General features: G+C 29.1%; 1 protein-coding gene across 6 annotated transcripts in view; it reads right to left on the bottom strand.

The window, feature by feature from the left end:
- Ranbp16 (Ran-binding protein 16) overlaps positions 1–19,824 on the bottom strand; it is a 105,015-nt gene that overhangs the window by 1,894 nt on the left and 83,297 nt on the right. For 3 of the 6 annotated variants that reach the window (XM_067273337.1, XM_067273334.1, XM_067273335.1), the window contains exons 16-26: positions 18,863–19,010; positions 11,047–11,094; positions 10,293–10,354; positions 10,111–10,211; positions 9,807–9,997; positions 9,646–9,700; positions 7,003–7,162; positions 5,718–5,856; positions 2,431–2,597; positions 2,257–2,355; positions 16–143 (exon numbers count right to left, since the gene is read on the bottom strand). In XM_067273337.1, the coding sequence (XP_067129438.1) occupies positions 16–143; positions 2,257–2,355; positions 2,431–2,597; positions 5,718–5,856; positions 7,003–7,162; positions 9,646–9,700; positions 9,807–9,997; positions 10,111–10,211; positions 10,293–10,354; positions 11,047–11,094; positions 18,863–19,010 (1,298 nt within the window). The remainder of the gene's footprint in view (positions 1–15; positions 144–2,256; positions 2,356–2,430; positions 2,598–5,717; positions 5,857–7,002; positions 7,163–9,645; positions 9,701–9,806; positions 9,998–10,110; positions 10,212–10,292; positions 10,355–11,046; positions 11,095–18,862; positions 19,011–19,824) is intronic. The other 3 variants (XM_067273336.1, XM_067273338.1, XM_067273339.1) reach the window with 3 other exon arrangements.

The following is a 19,824-nucleotide window of genomic DNA, read 5'->3' as shown; positions in this document are numbered from 1 at the left end:
AGACGAACGACTTACCTGTCCCTGTTTTTCGTCAATAGGTTCCTTTCGATGCCCTCCATTAGATTTTCGAACCACTGTGCCATCACTGGTTGTTTCTCTGCTGGCTGACTCTGTATTATTGTCTGGCGTAATTGATTAAAATACTGAAAATTAAATATTAATTTTCTTAGTTAATTAAAAGACTATATTCTTTCTATATTAATGAAGTTTGTTAAAAAATTCTCATTAAATAAGATGGCAGAAAGCCAAGTTAATATCTGTGAAAATAAAAATGAACTGATTTCACTTCAATATTTAATATGTAGAATTAAATTTGAATTAAATACTACTTAGCATTTCTTTTAAATAATTACAAGATTTTCTGGAAAATTAAGTTTACTGAACCAGTCTGTCTATCAAATCCAAAACAAAATTGCCATATCACTTCAAGCAGAATTTACAGATTAATTTACAAACTTACAGTAATTTATAATTAAAGAAAAATTTTGAAAAATAAACATGTATAATATATCTGACAAAAAGAATTACAGAATAATTTAGAATAACTAATACTATTAATACTAATATTCTTGGTTTTGGATTAATATTTTCAAGCTTAATATATAGCATTAGTCAAACTGATTTTTTTTCGTCACAAAAATAATTTTTAAAGTTAACATTGAAACTTATTTTATTTGTATTTAATGAAACATAGTTAAGATTATACCAGGGCTTTTTAATAGTATCTTACAATCTTGCACTTAATGTATTCATGCCATATTTTTACCATCTTTTTCTTGATTATTTGTGCAATTCGTGTTGTGAGAAGCAAGAAATTGCAAGAACAAATTTGATCAGATTTATTATCTATATAACAACTTATTACTTTATTTTGTATTTGTAAGCAGGACAGAGTTTTCATTTTAAAATTTTTTCTTTCTTTCAAAAATTTTTAAATTTTGATTAACCTATGTTCTGATTTCTATTAAATATTAAACTTTTAATATTTATATTAAATATTGATACATTACATATTCAAATACAAATTATGTATGGATTATTATTAATTTGGATAGTAATAATGAATGATGAACTAATTATTTTTTCAACAAAACAAACTTGAAATGTGATTTTAATGATAAGAATTTCATTCAAGTGTAAACATGCATTTTTTCATTGTTTTAGCAAATAAAATATTCCACTTTTCATAATTTTTATCTAATTTTACATCACCTAAGTTACATTCATAAAAACAGTGGATTAATTGCATTTACTTTGTATTTTAATTAATCCAATACCTACAGTTACTTTTGATGTATATTGACATCTCTTAGAATAAGATTGCATTTTTGAAAACTATTTTTTGACATAAATTTTTCTATAAAGAAACATACAATTTTACATTTATAATCTTGTTTATGATCAATTTTAATTAGCTAATATTTAAATTCTTGATGAACTCAAATATTATTCTCTATCATATAATGTTTGAGAAAGTTAATATCAAAATTTTCTTAATTAGAAATGTTATCAAATACAGAGAAATCTGTGTATTAAGAAACAATCCCAAGTTCAAAATGCAATCAAATTCTGCATGATTTTCATTAATTTGGATCAGAGCATCATTCCAACATCCAATGTTTCGATATACCACATAAACTCTGCAGAGTGAAAATCCTTGCTCAGAGTATATAAAAAATGACAGAAGAACCACACCTCTACAACCCATAGTTTTCAATAAAAATGCAAAAGAAAAAGTATGACATCACATCTGGTCATGGAAAATAAGCTTTATTGGAAACATGAACATTGGTACTTGCATATGACGTTATTCTTACATAAAAAGATACTCAAAATAACCACCACACATATTAAGAGGTGCAGACTGCACACAATCTTGGTTGGCCTTCAACTTTTCTGGACAACATGATGCTGGATAGTGTGCAGTCAGCCATTCCATGGCATGAGCATGCATGCCTCAATATGCACAGTGGTCATTTTGAGGATTACATTAGCAATTGTTAGAAATCAATTCATTAATAAGTTATAGATATGGGAAATATTTTGACATTTGTGTTTTTAGAACAATGGCTATGATTCATATTATAGGAGGATGCATTATATCCTCATGCATCATGAGGATATTATGCATGAAAGCTAAAAAGTTTTAATGTAAGAAATGAAATGTACAAATATGTATATATTTAGTTTTCTTCATTTAATTAAATAGCAATAAATAAATAAATTATTCTAATAAAATATAAGTATATATGTTACCTCTTCATTTAATAAAATTAAACCTAATAATGGTCTGGACATGGACCATTGATTCCTACAATCTTCAAACATGATTATATTTAAAATAGTGGACAGCATCTAAAAAACAAATATTGTTGAATTAATAGATGTATGAGATAGCTAACATCACTGATTTTGCATTTTATACAATACCTGTTGTAATATTTCTGGATGTAATTCAAGAACCCTTAAACAAGCTTCACTGTCTTGTTGTTGGGCAGCAGATGACCGATGTTTTTTACCACTTTTAGAAAGACGTTTGAATAAATAGGTTACAATATGGTCTAGTGTTGCACAACAGCCTGTACACACCATCGTATCTGAAAATTATAAAGGAACAAAATATGATAAGATCAATAAAATAATTACATCTTTCTAATGTAATAAAATTCATGTTAGTTAAATAATTTAACATAAAATATGATTCTTTTCATAGCTGTATAAACAGAACCATCAGTCAATCTGATCTTGAGGTAAATGACTGAAAGATTATGTGGGACTAACCTCTAAGCATCCCCAAATGCCTCAAAGTCCTTTATTTATGATCACCATTTTATTATACACAGATTCCAGCAACAGTCACTATCAAATAGCTTCTAAACGTAAACCTTTGTAAGACTAAACAATCCATGAAATTTTTGTATAAACTGTCATTTTAATATTCAGTAACTTTTCTTATTTAACTTTCCACCATGAATATACTGTTTTGTACTGTAACACATTTCCACTACCACAATACTTAATTTAAATAACAATAACATGTTAATACTATTATACAGTGGAATACAGGAAAATACAATGCAAAATCAAAAATATAGGTATAAAATTAATTTAACTTTTTATACATTGTGCATGTAAATTTGTAAAACAAACAAACTTTCCCTAATAAAAAGCATACACATTCTAATGCAAATTAAAACCAAATCACTGAACTAAACTGGAAACTGAACCTTACAAATGTGACTGTATAAAGGCGTAACTGATCCTCTAGTCAAAGTGGGGAGGCCCCAATACATCATTTACATATGCCTGCTAAGTCAGCTGATAATATTCCTTTGCATTTGTTGTAGCATACCCAACTGTACTTGGAAACTGATGATACACAATGGCCAGTGTCACCAAATCTGACTTGTAGTATAAAATTTCTCATAACTGAATTTTTCATTTAATCACCCATAATAATTTATAATTTACTTCAAAATAAAAATACATATTTGGTTTTTAGTAGTTGAATAAATAATAGTTGCTTTGCATTTATTTATATCAGATATAATTTTTAGGTGCAAAAGAATGACATCATCATAAATCTATAAAAAACTTTAATATTACTTTGATATTCAAGACATTTTTTTCCTTCAAAGAAATTTGATTGGTACAATTTGGTAATTTGAATAGTGGTCATTATTTCTAGGTTCAATATCTTAGATACAGAATCACTGCATCTAGGATGCTGTTATGATCCAGCATCTTATAGAGAAAATTATAAAATTAAATATTATAAAAATTTTATATGAAAATGCCACAGTATATCTTTTAAAAAAATTAGTCAAATGTAACAATATATAAAGTTTCATAGTCAATATCAAATAATATTAAAATTACTGATTTAGAAATAAGTAGAAATTTACTGTTTGCCAGAATAGATAATTTTAATTGCTAAATGATTTTGTAATCATCTTATTGCATTTCAGTGATAATGTTACAGGGTGACAAGAAATAGTGTTGACATGCATTTTACTCAATATCTTATAGACAAAAATCTAATAAACAAACAAATGATGACATTGAGACACCCCCTTTACAAAGCAACCTATTCAAATAACTTTGAAATAACCTCCTCCTGCTTTGATGCAGAACCTGTTTCAGTAATATACTACAACTCTTCTGATATTTTGTTCCATTCTGTCATCAGGAATTTAATCAGTGAGTCCAAACTTCTGTGAGACTTGTCTGTGAGAGAAAATGTCCTGGCACCTAAAACTGATATGATATGGACACTGAATAAAATATGGACATTCAGTGTAAGCAAGACATTCAGCAGATGTGACAGATAAAGTTTGGATAATGGTCCTTATACTACTGTTGACCTGCTGTAGCTCTGTGGGCAGGTGCAGAGTCTTGTTGAAATGTCCATTCTTTATTCCAAAAATATTTTTTGGACCAAGGAAGGTCAATAGTCTGCAAGATCTCCCAACAGCAAATATCTTGATTAATTTTTTTTCTTTTTCTACAGAAAGCAAAGGCATTTGCCACTGGCACAAATTCTAGCCAAACCATGACAGACTAAGAATTTTGATGGTGTCCAATGATGGCTGATGTTCTGAAAATTTCAGGTAACCAGACTCTCAATTTTGCCAGTTGTGTGATTGCTCCACTGTAAGCAACTCATCTGTGAAAAGAATATTTTTCCAGCAAAAATCTGTAGTGTGACATAAGAGTGAACTGCATCTTTGCAGTCTTATAAACTTGTTTTTTTTTTTTCTGTAAAAAGTACATTTTTTTGCTTGTAAGGTTTAAGTCTAAGCTACTGTTTGACTATTCAACAAATTGTTTTCCTATTGATACTGATCTCATACAATTTTTCTTATTTCTTATTCTCAATAGTTGATTTGGTTTTGGATAATTTGACAGATATGAAGTGTTGACTGTGTGTTTTCATACTCTTCCAGGTCAGTCACCATCATGACTAAGTTCCTTATAGTGCTTAACCACTCAGCAGTGAGGGACGCATGTATCCGCTAAATTCTTTTGGGGTATCGCCAAAAACTACTGCAAAAAAACAAATTCACATAAAAATGAATTATGTAACAATAAAAAAGACTTTTCTTTACTAGACATAACTGTTTACAAAATCTTTTTCCAAAATGGTAATGAGAAAAATTGCGTGAAAAAAATACTTTAAAAATTTCCCAGGTATATTCTCCACTACTAAGGGATAGCACCATACCTGACTATCCCACTGCTGAAAGGTTAATTGTTTTTAAAATATACCAATTGATGAGACACACCAAATGTTTGAATGGTTTCAAAATGACAATTTTCAACTTTAAATACAGAAATAACTGCATTATATACATCTGCCGTCTTTAAAAAATAAATGTCATTGCCATGGAAACTAATATAGAAAAGAACATGAAAATTAAATTAATAAATATTTTATAGTTATAATGTAGTACAAAAAACTTTGTTAATGTTATTAGTTGTCACCCAGTATGGTATAAAATTGAAAATTTTTTAAATAAGATTTTAGTCATAAACTTTTGTTTTCCTTATAAAATCAAGATTTACATAATTAAAGATAGCTTCCTTCAATTATAAATAAAAAATGATAATGTCTAGTATCACTGCTTAAAGATAGTTAAATTTTTAAATATTTCATAATTGCTTTCTAATTAAACAAATCATTCAATTAAACAAAAAACATTACAATGAAAACTCACCTAAAGCTGTAAGACCTTCTGAAATAGATGATAAAATATACAGGAACAGCTGAGGTTCTAAACTGCTTAAAAAATTTATATGATCCTGTGCTAAACACTCTAAAAGTACATAGTATGTTTGGCTGAGTTTTGGATAATCCTGAAAAATATGAAATTATAACTGTTAAATATATCAAAAAAGATAATTAAATTATACTCTTAGCAATTAAATTTCTTAATCTATAGCTATCTGTTATTCATATATTAGAATGACACATTCTAATGAAATGATAAAGCAAATTAAATTTTTTCTCTATTTAAACTGATCCAAAACATTTTTGAAATTATTTTTTCATTTTAAAACGTATTTTTGCATTTATTACTTAATAATTATAAAACATTTTTCAATCATCAGTTAATCAGTTAAATCATAACTACAAGTACAAATAACTAGTAAAATACTGTATAATTTGCATTACTATGTGAATTCAAGAGAAAAAGCATAAATTGTTTTAAATTTAGAAAACTCGAAAAAAAGGAACTTACTAAATGTTTCAAAAAGTATTTACTGTGATAAAATTAATGATTTTAGTAATGAAATCACGAAAAAATGAAGTTCTCAAATGGCTTCAATAGTTTCAACATTATTAAAAAAACTTACAACACTATTCTTTCTAAAATCATAGACTTGTTGAATCTGTTATCCTGTAACTTTTGATTATTCTCTATATTCAAAAATATTGCAAAGGATTCAAAGATTCAAAACACAGAAAACAAAACTTTATTTGTTTTACAAGATTACACTTTATTTTTACTTTGGAAACATAGTAAACTCCCACTAACTCAGATAAGTTTTTTCAAAACAGTAATTTAAAATTTCTCAACAACAGAAAAATTATAATTAATGTTTTTGATATCCGAAAGTCTTTGTGATACTGTGCATTACACTACTGAAGTCGGTATATTACTAAAGACTGTACATTGCTGTATACTATACTGTCATAAAATTATTTGAGATCATTTCCAGTAATAATAAATTCAGTAGTTTAATCTCACTAATTAAAACTTCTTTATAGAAACTTCTTCATAATAAATTACTGTACCATATAACTATCTTCTTGTTTTCCGCATCATCAGAGAAAATACATTGCTAAGTCAAACTTTTGTAAACTCAGACAACCTTTACCCTCTATTAGTCCAAGTTTGCAGGGGGGTTTACTATATTTGTAATTGGGTTTTTATGATAATCATCATTTCTTCTTATTCTACAGATCAATTTTTAAACTTTCATAATATTAAAACTTACCAGAAGATCTGATTGTGGGATTGATAGAAGCAGTTTCACAAAAATATTCAAGGCATCATCCAAGGCACTGTCTCCATATAACCTAAATACTCCAAAGTTGACATATCCACCACAAAGAGCAGATTTTAACATAGAGAAGCTAATAGATACTCCTTTTAATGTAAAATTTGTTAAGAATTTATCACAAAATAACTTCTTAAAATTAATTTACCAGTTTTAAATTTAAAATCATTTAATGCAAAAGCTTTCTATTAAACAAGTAATGTATAAAAGCAATCAATTTATTGTGACATTGTCATAGTGCCAGGATGCAATTTTTAATCACTTTTTAATTTAAAAATAACATGGTTTCTGATCCAGACTGGAAGATCATATATAGTTAACTGGGATCTTGGCCCCTAAGCTTTCCATACCTGGTCTTGATTTTCATCTAGACAACAGCTGAGTGCTGATTAAAATGTACTAAAATTAACTAACACAAAAACCTATAAACCAGCAAAATTTCATTTACTATTCATGCATATGTTTTCATCCACATTCAATTGACATCTTTAGGCTATAGATGGAATTGTAACTGCACACTTCTGAACAATTCAAGCCTACGTGTTGTCACCCGCTGACTGGTGGAGACGTTTCCCTTATGTACTCGTAGTTTACAGGGGTTAAGGAAAATTTCCATGCATTGGGGAATGTGTTTTCATCCTTAAAGTATGTAAAGTTGAAGGTCTCCTTATTCAAAGTTGCCTTGTATATTTCTAGCAGTTAAAGGTAGCAGAGTTGCACTCTGTTGGATGTTTGGCAACATTTGCAGGGAGTATACTCCATCTCCCTTATGGATTACCAAACCAAAAAGGAGTTGGAGTATGTTGGAGCAACCAGTAGACAGTTCATCTCTCACTTAAAAGAACATCATATGGACATTTCTAGGGAATGGTTTTCTTCCACAATATCTTCTTATGCCAGTGACCCAGATGTGGAGATACATTTGGACCAGAAATATCAGAAATTTCAGGACTCCACTGAATGTCCAACAGAATGCAACTCTGCTGCCTTGAACTGCTAGAAATTTACAAAGCAGCTTTGAATAAGAAGACCATCAATTTTAAGGAAAATGACACTTTCCATGTATTGGGAATGTGTCATTATTTTTCCTTTACTCCCTGTAAATTATGAATATATATAGGAAACACCTCCAATCAGTGGGTGACAACATGTCAGTTTCAAATTGTTCAAAAGCATGTGGTTACAATTCCATCTACAGCCTGAAGAAATCAATTGAATGTAGATGAAAATGTTCATGTAAACAGTAAATGAAATTTTGCTGGTTTATAGATTTTGTGTCAGTTAATTTAGATTCTTATCTAACTCCACTTGAGATTAATGAAGGACAGACAGTCAACGGTGAGAATGTATAGGTCTGCAATTTTTCTGCCCAAAAATAATAGCAGAAAAATGTAGCAAAGCTTGTTAATATATAATAATGTAATTTCTTTACTACAAGATCATTAGATCAATACATTCATATAATTGTGCCTGTATGGTAGAAGAATTTGATGCAATCATTGCTAATATATTTCACTAAAATATCCATAATCACTGTCAATACTAAGTCAAGTGTTTTTGACTTGATTTAGTATTGAAATGATTTTTGCTGATATCACCACTGGTCTTAATGAAAACATTAATTTTTTTTTTTCATTTTTTTAATCAATGTTATAAATTTGTAATTATATAGAATAATGTGCAATCAGTTTTAATTTTGGAAATATTCTGAATATGAAACTTGTTAAAATTTGCAAATATAATAATTTAGAAAAATATTGTATATAAAATCTTAAATCCTTTATATTTAAATAGACACTTAATATAACTTTTACAGCATTGGTTGTTTACTATTCTATAAAATTCATTATATAACTTTTGCTTAATAAAATTGAACTATTTTTTATCCTAAACATATTTATAAAGCAAAATTTATAGCATGAAATTTTAGAAATGTGATTCAGTTTTTAAGCTGTAAAAAGAGAATTATATAAGTCAACAATTACCAAAACAAGTAATAAAATTCAGTAAATATCAATAAATATCATTATTACATAAATAAACAGATTTTCATTATCAATTAAAAATTTGAGAAAACAACTTATAAAATAAAATATTTAAATATATAAAATTTAATAAGCTAAAAATTCCACATATTTCACCAAAAATATAAATGGTATGCTTACAAATGTCTCTGAACTGAAAATTCTAATGATTTTCAATTGAAGAATCATTTATAAAAACTCTTGATTTTTCCAGAATATGAAAAAATTTATTATTTTTGAGAACATTAACTAAGGATCTAAAAAATATAACTTTTAAAATATGTTATAAAATATATGAAATCTATAGATATAAAAATGTTTACAGGTAAAAAAAACCCAGCTGAAACTATATATAAAAATTTTTTAAACAAAATATCTATAAAATTTTGTATTTTATCTGAAATATGTAATATTTCTGAATACAGAATAAATTAAATATTTTCCATAAAAGAAACTAGTTTAAAAAATAATATTAACAGAATTATTACTATTATTCAAAAGCTTTTACGCTTTTGAATAATGCTTTATTGTTTACTTTTTAATGATAAAAGGATATTTCATTGGATAGACTTGATCTTTTGGAACTTCACCTAATGTAAGTATTCTTGTACCTAAAGAAAAAAATATACTAACAGAATTAAATGAATACAACAACTACATTTTATTCAATTTACATATTTCAATAGCTAATACATGCAATGATTAATCATAACATACCGTAATTAACTATCATTTTGCTTGTTTCCCGAAATAAAAGAATACCATTGGGTGAAGAAACATCAAACTGTAATCTCTGGGATCTATTTTGCACTAATTCAGCCATTAATTTTAAAACAGGTGTTGTTACAGCTGGATCATGATACCATAATTCAACTGCTCTATGCAATATAGGAGTATATGTTGGATATCTATCTAAAGTTAAGAATACTTTATTTATTTATTAATATACACAGAATATATAAATATATGAAAAAATGATATGTTAACAAGATAATCTTTTGTATACAATTTTAAAGGATACATCCACTCAAAAAGCATCATGTAGCTAGTTTTTGTATTGAAAGCATATGCTAATCCTCTTAAATCACGAGCCAATCCAATTAAAGCTTTCTGCAAAACATTCTACAATTTAATTGTTTTAAATCCATAATTAAACTACTATTTAAAATATTTTTATAAAATCAATATTAAATTTATATTAACCTTTGCTTCATCTGTGTTGAAAACTGGAGATTCCAGCATATTACCAACAGCATCAAATGAAGCTGTAAAGATATTTTGTTATTATTCATTATTGTAATAATTCAATATTTGATGTTTTATTATATTTCCAATATGTTATAATAAATAATCTATTGGAAGGCAAGGAATATCTTAGTACAAAAATAAATGGAAAATTTTAATATTAATAATATTAGCAACAGAAAGAATTTCATGTGTTAAAAACATAAATGTTACAATATTAAGAAAATTTTTAAATAATAATCCTAAAACATTTAAGTTTTTAAGCATGGTAACAAATATCACTGCCATGAAACAAAACATATCAAATCTTTCCTCAAGTTCAACAAATTATACATATGACATTTCATTAAAAAAATGGACAAAAACACAAAACGAATGCTTCATATAATTCTTCATTGTTAATAAATACTGTTTTTATTAATTATTTAAAAGCTTGTGCTTAAATAATAAGGTGATAAAAAAATCATGATAAATATGTTTTCAAGATATGTTATTTCTATAATCAAACAGTACCAAAAAAATAATGAATATATTGAATTGTTAAACTTTGAATATAGACATCATGTAGTATTTACAGTATAGTTGTATGTATATTATCTGAAATCTATTTATATATTTCACATAATGTGAAAGAAAAATATAATGATAACAGTTACTATTAGTTAACTGTCACTAGTGCTTATAATTGTAATCACAGAACTTTATCCAATACCTTTGAATTTATCTTTTTGATATTTTCTTTTTCTAAATAGAAAAGTACCTATTTAGGAAAAGAAAATATCATCATATAATTTGTTCATTAATGGATTATAAATATATATAATGCAGAATTATCAATTAACATATTACTTTACATTAAATTATAATACAATAGAAGCCCCTTACTGTAATCACTTTGGGACTTATCTATATTGATGATGATAACTAACTGATAACTTTAAACAGGATAAGTAAATAACACTACATTTTATTGACTGACATTAAAAAAAAACATTTAAAACAATTATAAAATATATAACTTGAATATCTCTTAATTATAATTATTATTTGATAGTAATTCATTCATCGAGTATCTTTTTAACTACAAGTATATAACTGAAGAAAGGAAATCCAGCAATTTAAACCATTGTACAGCAAGCAAATAATAATCTAAACAATTAACATTTAAAGCACTGACTGAGACTAATAAAAACTGTATTATCAGCACATGTTGAAGCCAATAGCACAAAAAGACAGCTTAAAAATGCATATTTACCTGAAATTAATGATAACTATAATTAATAACAGATGCGGAACCAATTTCTGGTATATACGATAGAAAAAATGAACACTGCACAAATGTTTTCCAACTCCTTCTGAGTTCTTCTTCAGGCATGACAGAACAGTTACAAGGTGAAACATTATTGAAAAAAATGTCTATTTGTAAAATTTTTTTTAAAACTTGTGCAGTATTTGGTTTTTGTATTACACATAACAGAAATTGGTTCTGTATCTATTGCAACATATATCCTGTGTATAAAATAATTGAAATTTGATTACAAGAAGTGGAATTTTATAATGTATATTAAGCTATATGTTCAGAACAAGCAGTTCTGATAACATTAGATGACTGATAACAAAATTTGTGATTACAATAAGAGGATTCTACTTTATAAATAGAAATATTATAATTTCAATTATAATAATTAGATTTAAATGCTTATTTCCATATTTAAAATCAATAAGATTATCAATATGTCAAAGGATTATTAAATATGAATTAACATGTCAAGTTGTCAATGGAAGAAACTGAAAATGTTTTATTGTAAATTGGAAATGAAATATATTTTAAATTCACAATGACAGAAAAGGAGAATTTTTAAAACTGACATAGAATGTGGTTCGTGTTAATCAATCCGATGGAATAACTTGAAAAAAAAATGCATCTTGCAGAAAGTTTTATTAAATCAAAAATGTTTGACTTCAAGAAGGTCAGAAGATGGTGTTACTGATTTCATTAAAGATTGTGCTACAATCAGCAAAAACATGGTCACCTTTATTTTTTAAAATACAAACTCCCATTTTTTTAAATTTTTATTGAATACAGTTAAACATTGAATTTTGAACACCTGACATTTTGAACAATTCAGTTTACAAACAAAATTTTGAATTCATTTTTGGCCTGGTTGCTAAACAAGCAACTCAGCAGAGATGGCCACAGATGGCCAACTTCCTATACTTCCTATGTTAAAGAAAGTCGACAGCCCAACCAATGAACAACAGGACTACCAATTCAATAGTTAGTGGTGCTGAGATTTCCTTGCATCATTAGACGTCACGATACAAATCATTGATGACATTGCTATTTAAATTTGATTTCAATGCACATGAAGGAAAGATACTATTTCTGTTGCACGGTATGCATTGCAGTTGAATCTAAATTGAATTAATTAATTTTTATTAATTAATTCAATTTAGGTTCAATTCAATTCAATGTGGCCCAATTCAATGTTATAATTGACATTCACATAATATAAATGGCATTCAAGAATTTGTGTGTAAATATGCTTAAGTTAAATTAAATGATAAAAATTTATTAACATGATATTATATATTATCTGCTATATAAAACTGAAAAACCAGGCAGTCTCTGTCATGGTATGCCAAAAACGGCCCCTAGGAGCACCCCTAGCTATTTAAATAAACAATAAATTCAGATTTTTGCATAACAATATTAAAATAACAACAAATGTGGTTTTTTGCGTTTTTGATTGCATTTTAATAGGGTACGCCAAGAGAAATTCAGTATATTATTATTATTATTATTATTATTATTATTATGTTGGGTTAAGTGAGATATACTCGGTTAACACCGGTGGCTGTGTACTATGCCGGACCAAAGTCAAGGCATAGTAACCAAAACAGAAATTAAAGAAGTGTATCAGTGTCTGTGTCTGTATTCAGGAATTTTCTCACAATATGACATGTATTCAATATAGTGGCCTTCTGTAGTGTGATGTATGTGTTTCTATTCAATTCTAATGTGCCCAGGCTTTTGTGTAGTGTGTGTGGTATGACACCTGTAGAGGAGAGAACAACAGGTACAATAAGCACCCTATCCATCCTCCACAGATGCCTTATTTCCTGGGCGAGTTCTGTGTACTTGCTAATTTTTTCAGTGCATGCGTTTTGTATATTGTGAGTGTTTGGAATGGATATGTCTATAATGTATGTGATTTTATTGTGTTTGTCAATGAGTGTGATGTCTGGTCTGTTGTGGTAAATTGTTTTATCTGTGATTATGGCTCTGTCGTAGTACATTTTGTGCGTGTTGTTTTCCAATACTGTCTGTGGAATGTATTTGTAGTATGGTTCGTGGATGTCTACTAATTTGTGTTTCTTTGCAAGCTCTTGGTGTATTATATTTGCTACTTGATTATGTCTGTGTAAATAATCTGTCTGTGCCAAGAGCTTGCAACCAGAGGTGATGTGTTGTATAGTTTCTGGCATGATGCAACATTTTCTGCATGTGTCATTTGTGAGTGTTGCATCTTTGAGTATGTGTTTTCTGTAGTTTTTAGTATTTATGACCTGATCCTGTATGGCAATCATGAATCCTTCCGTCTCCCCAAAGAGGCATCCCCGAGCTAACCAGCTGTTTGACGCAGTTTTGTCAACAAAACCCTGGGCCAGATCGTAAGGATGCCTGCCATGGAGTGCCTTTCGAGCCCACGATTGCTTAATGGTGTCTATGCTTTTTATATGTTGTGTTGTGTCCATATTATGAGAGTGTAAGTTTAATGGTGTGTTATTCGAGTCTGCTAGAGTTACTGCTTTATGTAATTGTGATGTTTCTTGTTTTTTGTAGAAAAACTCTCGCAGTGACTGTATTTGTTTGTAGTGAAGGTTAACTATGTCAATCAGGCCACGCCCGCCATCTTTACGTGGAAGGATTAATCTTTCTGTGGCGGATTTAGGATGATGTTGTTTATGCTTAGTAAGTGTTGTTCTTGTTTTCCTTTGGAGTTGCTCAAGATCAGTGTGAGTCCAATGTATAACTCCAAAAGAATATGTGAGTACTGGGATGACATATGTGTTTATTGCTTTAACTGTGTGTTTTGCATTTAATTGTGTTCTGAGAATAGCATTTAACCTACTTTGGTATTCTTTAATTAATCTTTGCTTTATTTGTGTATGTTCTGTTAGTTTGGCCTGTTGGAATCCTAAATACTTGTAGAACTCGCCCTCTTCCATGGATTCAATTATGTCTCCATTTCCAAGCGCAAAATCTTCTTTCTTCAGGATTCCTTTTTCTATGTGAACTGTTTTGCATTTATCTAGGCCAAATTCCATTTGTATGTCCTTGGTGTATGAATGTGTGATTTGTAGGAGTTGATGAAGTTGTTTTTGTGTGGATGCATAAAGTTTTATGTCATCCATGTACATGAGATGTGACAGTGTATACTGTGTTGTTTTTTCATGCCTGATATTGTAGCCATATTGTGTGTTGTTTAACATGTTGGATAATGGATTCAAGGCTAGGCAGAACCAGAGAGGACTCAAGGAATCTCCTTGAAAAATTCCTCGCCTAATAAAGATTTGGTTTGTTTGTATGGAAGTGTTATGAACCCTGAGATGTAGTGTTGTTCTCCAGTGCTGCATAGTGTTTTGGAAGAATGTAATGAGTGATGGATGTATTTTGTACATGTGTAGAATATGTAGCAGCCAACTGTGTGGAACACTGTCGAATGCTTTTCTGTAGTCTATATATGCCATGTGTATGTTTCTGTGTTGTTTGTGTGCTTGCCGTAGAATGACTGAATCTATGAGTAACTGTTCTTTGCATCCCTTGTGATTTCTACGGCAACCTTTTTGTTGTTCTGTTAGAATGTCGTGTTCTTCAACATGTTTGTATATTTTGTTTGCAATACAGGATGTCAATAATTTGTAGAGTGTTGGGAGACATGTAATTGGTCTGTATTGTGTGGGGTCTGTGGTATTGTTGTTTTTAGGTTTCATGTAGGTGATGCCCTGAGTAAGAAAATTTGGCATGTCTTGTGGATTGCTGATGATGTGTGTTAGGTGTTTAGCTAGCTCCTGGTGCAGTGATGTAAACTTTTTGTACCAGAAATTGTGAATGTTGTCTACACCGGGTGTCTTCCAGTTGTGTGTTCTGTTAACAGTGTATTGGAAATCATGTATGCTTATTTCAACACAGGGCATAGTTGGTATGTTGTGTAAGTTTTTGTTCTCCTCCTCAATCCAGCCTGCTTCAGCATTGTGCGTGACAGCACTGGACCAAAGAGAAGACCAATATGTTGTGAGTTCTTCTTCTGTTGGTGTGCCACTGTGCTGTGTATCAGTGTTTGCTTTGTTATTAATTTGTCTGTAAAAGAGTTTTTCATTGTTTGTAAATAATTTATTTTGTTGTTTTCGTAGTGTACATGTTTTGTATCGTTTGAGTCTACGTGCTTTGGCAGCAAGTTTTTGTTTTAGTGTATCAATGTATTCTGTAATGCGTGTGTTGTGATGTTCATGTTTTGTGTGTGTTTTTATTTTCTTGAAAATGTTTTTGAGCTGTTTCCTTAATTTGGGTGTTATGTTGTTTTTAGTGTATTGTGTTAGCCTGCCTAATTGCTGTCTAATGTCATTTATTTGTGTTTCTATTCTTCTCTGCCAGGCAGGCTTGTGATAGTATTGTGTTTTCTGTGTATTTGTCTGTGACTGTATTTTCAGTCCATGGTGTGTCACTACTGTGACTGCCCCAGCATAAACTAATGTATGAATGTCTGCGAGTGTAGAAATTGAATGAATGTAGTGTGGTAGTAAGTGAGTGTTTACATAATTTAGTGTTTTTCCTACTTCCTTTGACGTGTTGATTTTTGGTATTCGTGGTCGTTGTGTGGGATCTGTGCCTGTATATTTAGTGAGTGTTTCCTGAAATATAAGTGAGAGCGTATTAACTAAATTCATGTCTATGTTATCAGTGATGGATGAGGAAGTGTCTGTAGTATCATTAGTGGTAATTGTTGTATGTGTGTTATTATCAATGCTTGTTGCTGGATTATCCTGACAGGTTACATGATCTTCATTAATGTTAGATGTTTCTGTCTGTTGATGTATTTGATCAGCAACCTGTTGTTTGATAAGTTCAAGTGTTGTTTGTGGAATAAGGTTGTTGTGTATAATTGTTCTTTTTTGATCAACAACCCTTTGTTCGGTGACAGTGAGATGAGGATACTGTTGTGTGAATCTATGGTGTAGTTGTTGTCTGTATGCTGTCATGTTTGTTTCAAGTTTTGTGATGGTGTAGTAAGTACGGATGATAAACTCGTTCATTTCTACTGTCCATTTCATCCGTTGGCGTGGTTTTCCAGCCTTTGTGGTCTGTGGATGCATTGCCACAGAAACACCAAGGCTGGGTTGGTTCCTCACATCTGTTGAGGGCATTGCAGTAGCCATGCTTGGGCCGGTGCTGCTTTCGCCACCGGTAACCAAGGGAGACTGTGACCTATTTTTCGAACGTGAGCCTCTGCCTAACCCACGAACGCGGACCTTGTTAACCCGGGCGACGTCCGAGCCGGTATCACACTTTGATCTAGTTATTACCATGATGAATATCTCCACAGAATGTGGGCGTGGTCACTCTTAGCTTCATTTCTCCCCATAGACCTTACTGGCATGGGTGTCCCTACCAGGAGCTTATGCTCCAGCCTGCATTGCCCTATGGATCAGTAAAATTACTGGGCTCTCCCACCACGACCAGGTGGTGACCACGGGAGAGTTATTATTATTATTATTATTATTATTATTTGTAATACGAATTTATTATTTATACCATGGAATGACACCGCTGCTGCTAGAATGCCCACTAGGGGTGTCCCAGGCTACTAATAATATTAATATTTATTAATTCTAGGTAGCCAGTTAATTAAAAGTAAAAATAGTAAAATAACGATTAAAACTCTGACCTTTGCACCTTAAAATTAATTTACTTAAATTAAAATTAAAATCAAATCAATTAAAACATAATATTTTGGAAAGTATGGATAAAGTACTTGTTGTTAGTCTTGATCAATTTGATTATATTTCATCCAGGCAGTCAGAGTTAAGTCTCTATTTATAGCACTTCTTTGAAAAGTGTTAGTTTTGGTTTTGGTTGGCAGTGACAGAACATTTTGCTTTTAATATATATGTAGAACAGATATAGATATAAATAATATAATATAATATTGCCTTTGTCAAATGATTGCCTTAAAGTTTGGTTATGTATATGTATTGGGCTTCGAGTTGTTTAATATACTTAAATTACTTGGTATTTAATAATTATTATTAGCAATAATGTAGCCCGATTTAATCCAGTAATTGTCTGGCTTTAATAAAAACTGAGACATTTCCAACAGAGAATTGACTTATGCAGTCAGGAAAATGAAGAGATCTTTGAACATCTGCTATAGGAGAAAACTGTGAGATAAGAAAACTCATATTAATTAAACACTTTATTACAGTTTAATTAACATGAAAAATGCATTGAGAAAATTTAAGATGACCTTAAACTGAGCTTGAAGATGGATTCTAAAAATCAACCAACATCAATGTCTTCTCTTTATCACAAGCTTGATGGCTTTAACACTGTGACATGAGTTTTTGTCACATTCATTCACAATCATCTTTCTTCAAATAATGAACTGACTTGTATCAGTTCAATATTTGAAGAAAGAGAATAACTCCATCAAATAATAAGCGATTCCTAATGATTTTTTAAACATTTTTCTTCTTTTTTTTCCCAATGAACTTCATAGATATCCACAGATGTGCATACATGAGCCATTATTATGAAACCAATACTATCATCTTGTGGCCCCATTCAACTTTAACATTTTTATTTTAATGAATTTTTTTATAAGACATGCAGTTTTCAAGTTATTCTAGTGGATCAACTGAAATGAACCACTGTGTATAAATGATATAGTAAAACAGAAAAATTATAAATTTATTACTGGTCAAAACGACAAGTTTATAATTATACATCAAATTTATAGTTGATTCTCAAAGATATTGACAGGTATTATGCATTAGTAGCTTTTAGTAATATACGTTACTCTAATTATACTAAACTAAAAAAAATTTTAATGGTACATTTACTGAATCATTTATTAATTCATTAAATACAAACTGCAATGATCAGGAAATAACAAATGTGATTCTAGCCAATACAACATTCAATTTTTTAAACTTGTTTTATAAATATTGTATAAAACAAGCTACTGCTACAACTAAAATTCCTATTTAAATAAATCTTTAAAAATCAACTTTTATCCAGGAATGCACTATGACTCAGCAAAATTCATTCTAAACAATAAGTAAATAATAAAAGTATCATGTTATTTGCCATTCATAGCATTTTCTTTTGCCATCATGTTTGTAGAAATTTAAAATAGTTAGAATTAGAATCTCTTGGCATATGATTTCTCATGGGATTAAAGCTTTTAAATTGTTAAAAATCCTATGTCGAAAATTAAAAATAAAATTTTGAGTAAAATATTAACCTGTTAAAGGTAACATAAATTGTTCAAATCTTTCCTCATCTTCTCCTAAATCAACCATCAGAAGACGTCCTAATGAGGTATAAAATGTCGATCTACACCTCATATCAGCTATTTGTGCGTTGTTTCCAAGAAATGGAAAATGTTCACTCTGTTAAAAAATGTTTAATTGTTAAAATAATTAAGGTCAAATATTATTTCTTTACATTTTAAAATTTTCTTGAAAAATTTTTTAAAAAATTATAATTTGTGTTATTATTACACAACTTCATATAATACCAGCAAATTTAAGACAAAAATCAATTTTAAATACTGTACTTTCTGGGGAAATCCCTTATGTTACATGTATAAAAAATTTTGAAAAAGGAAAGTGGGATTAGTAATGATATTTTTGTTACATTTTTATTAGAATTTTGTAAGATGCAAGATATATGTTCTTATAGAAATGATTAATCTATTTAGTCCTAGTTTACATTAAACAGGAGGTATGGGAGTTTCCCTAGAAAATATGGTATTTTTATAATGTAAACTTAATTTAATGTTTGAATGTCAAATAACATAGATATGAAAGCTTTCTGTACATAATAAAACTATGTATAACATAAATATAAACTAAATTCTGTATTTATAGAAGTTTTTGTGAATTATAATTACACTTTTAAATTATAATTATTATTAAAAATTAAAAAAATAATTCAAGCATGTAAAATATTAAGCTGAATTGAATTTAAATTATTACACTATATACTTATATAACCCAATAATTTTTTATGGATAATATTTACAGATTGACTTTCTAATATAAGATCACAATAATGATCAGCTAGCTAAACTGCTGATGATGTCAGAGTACTTTTTTTATCATCCAGTATTAGGATAAGAAATAAATGCCAGTAAACATAATGCAATTTAATTTCATAAATTATTTTCTCGAAATCTTTTAGAAGACATAAAATATAGATATT

This window comes from Centruroides vittatus, unplaced genomic scaffold (genome assembly GCF_030686945.1).
Source record: "Centruroides vittatus isolate TY-2023 unplaced genomic scaffold, ASM3068694v2 contig_474, whole genome shotgun sequence".
NCBI classification, from domain to species: domain Eukaryota; kingdom Metazoa; phylum Arthropoda; class Arachnida; order Scorpiones; family Buthidae; genus Centruroides; species Centruroides vittatus.
The sequence above is the reverse complement of the archived record's forward strand: the minus strand, read 5'-3'. Positions and strand labels throughout refer to the sequence as shown.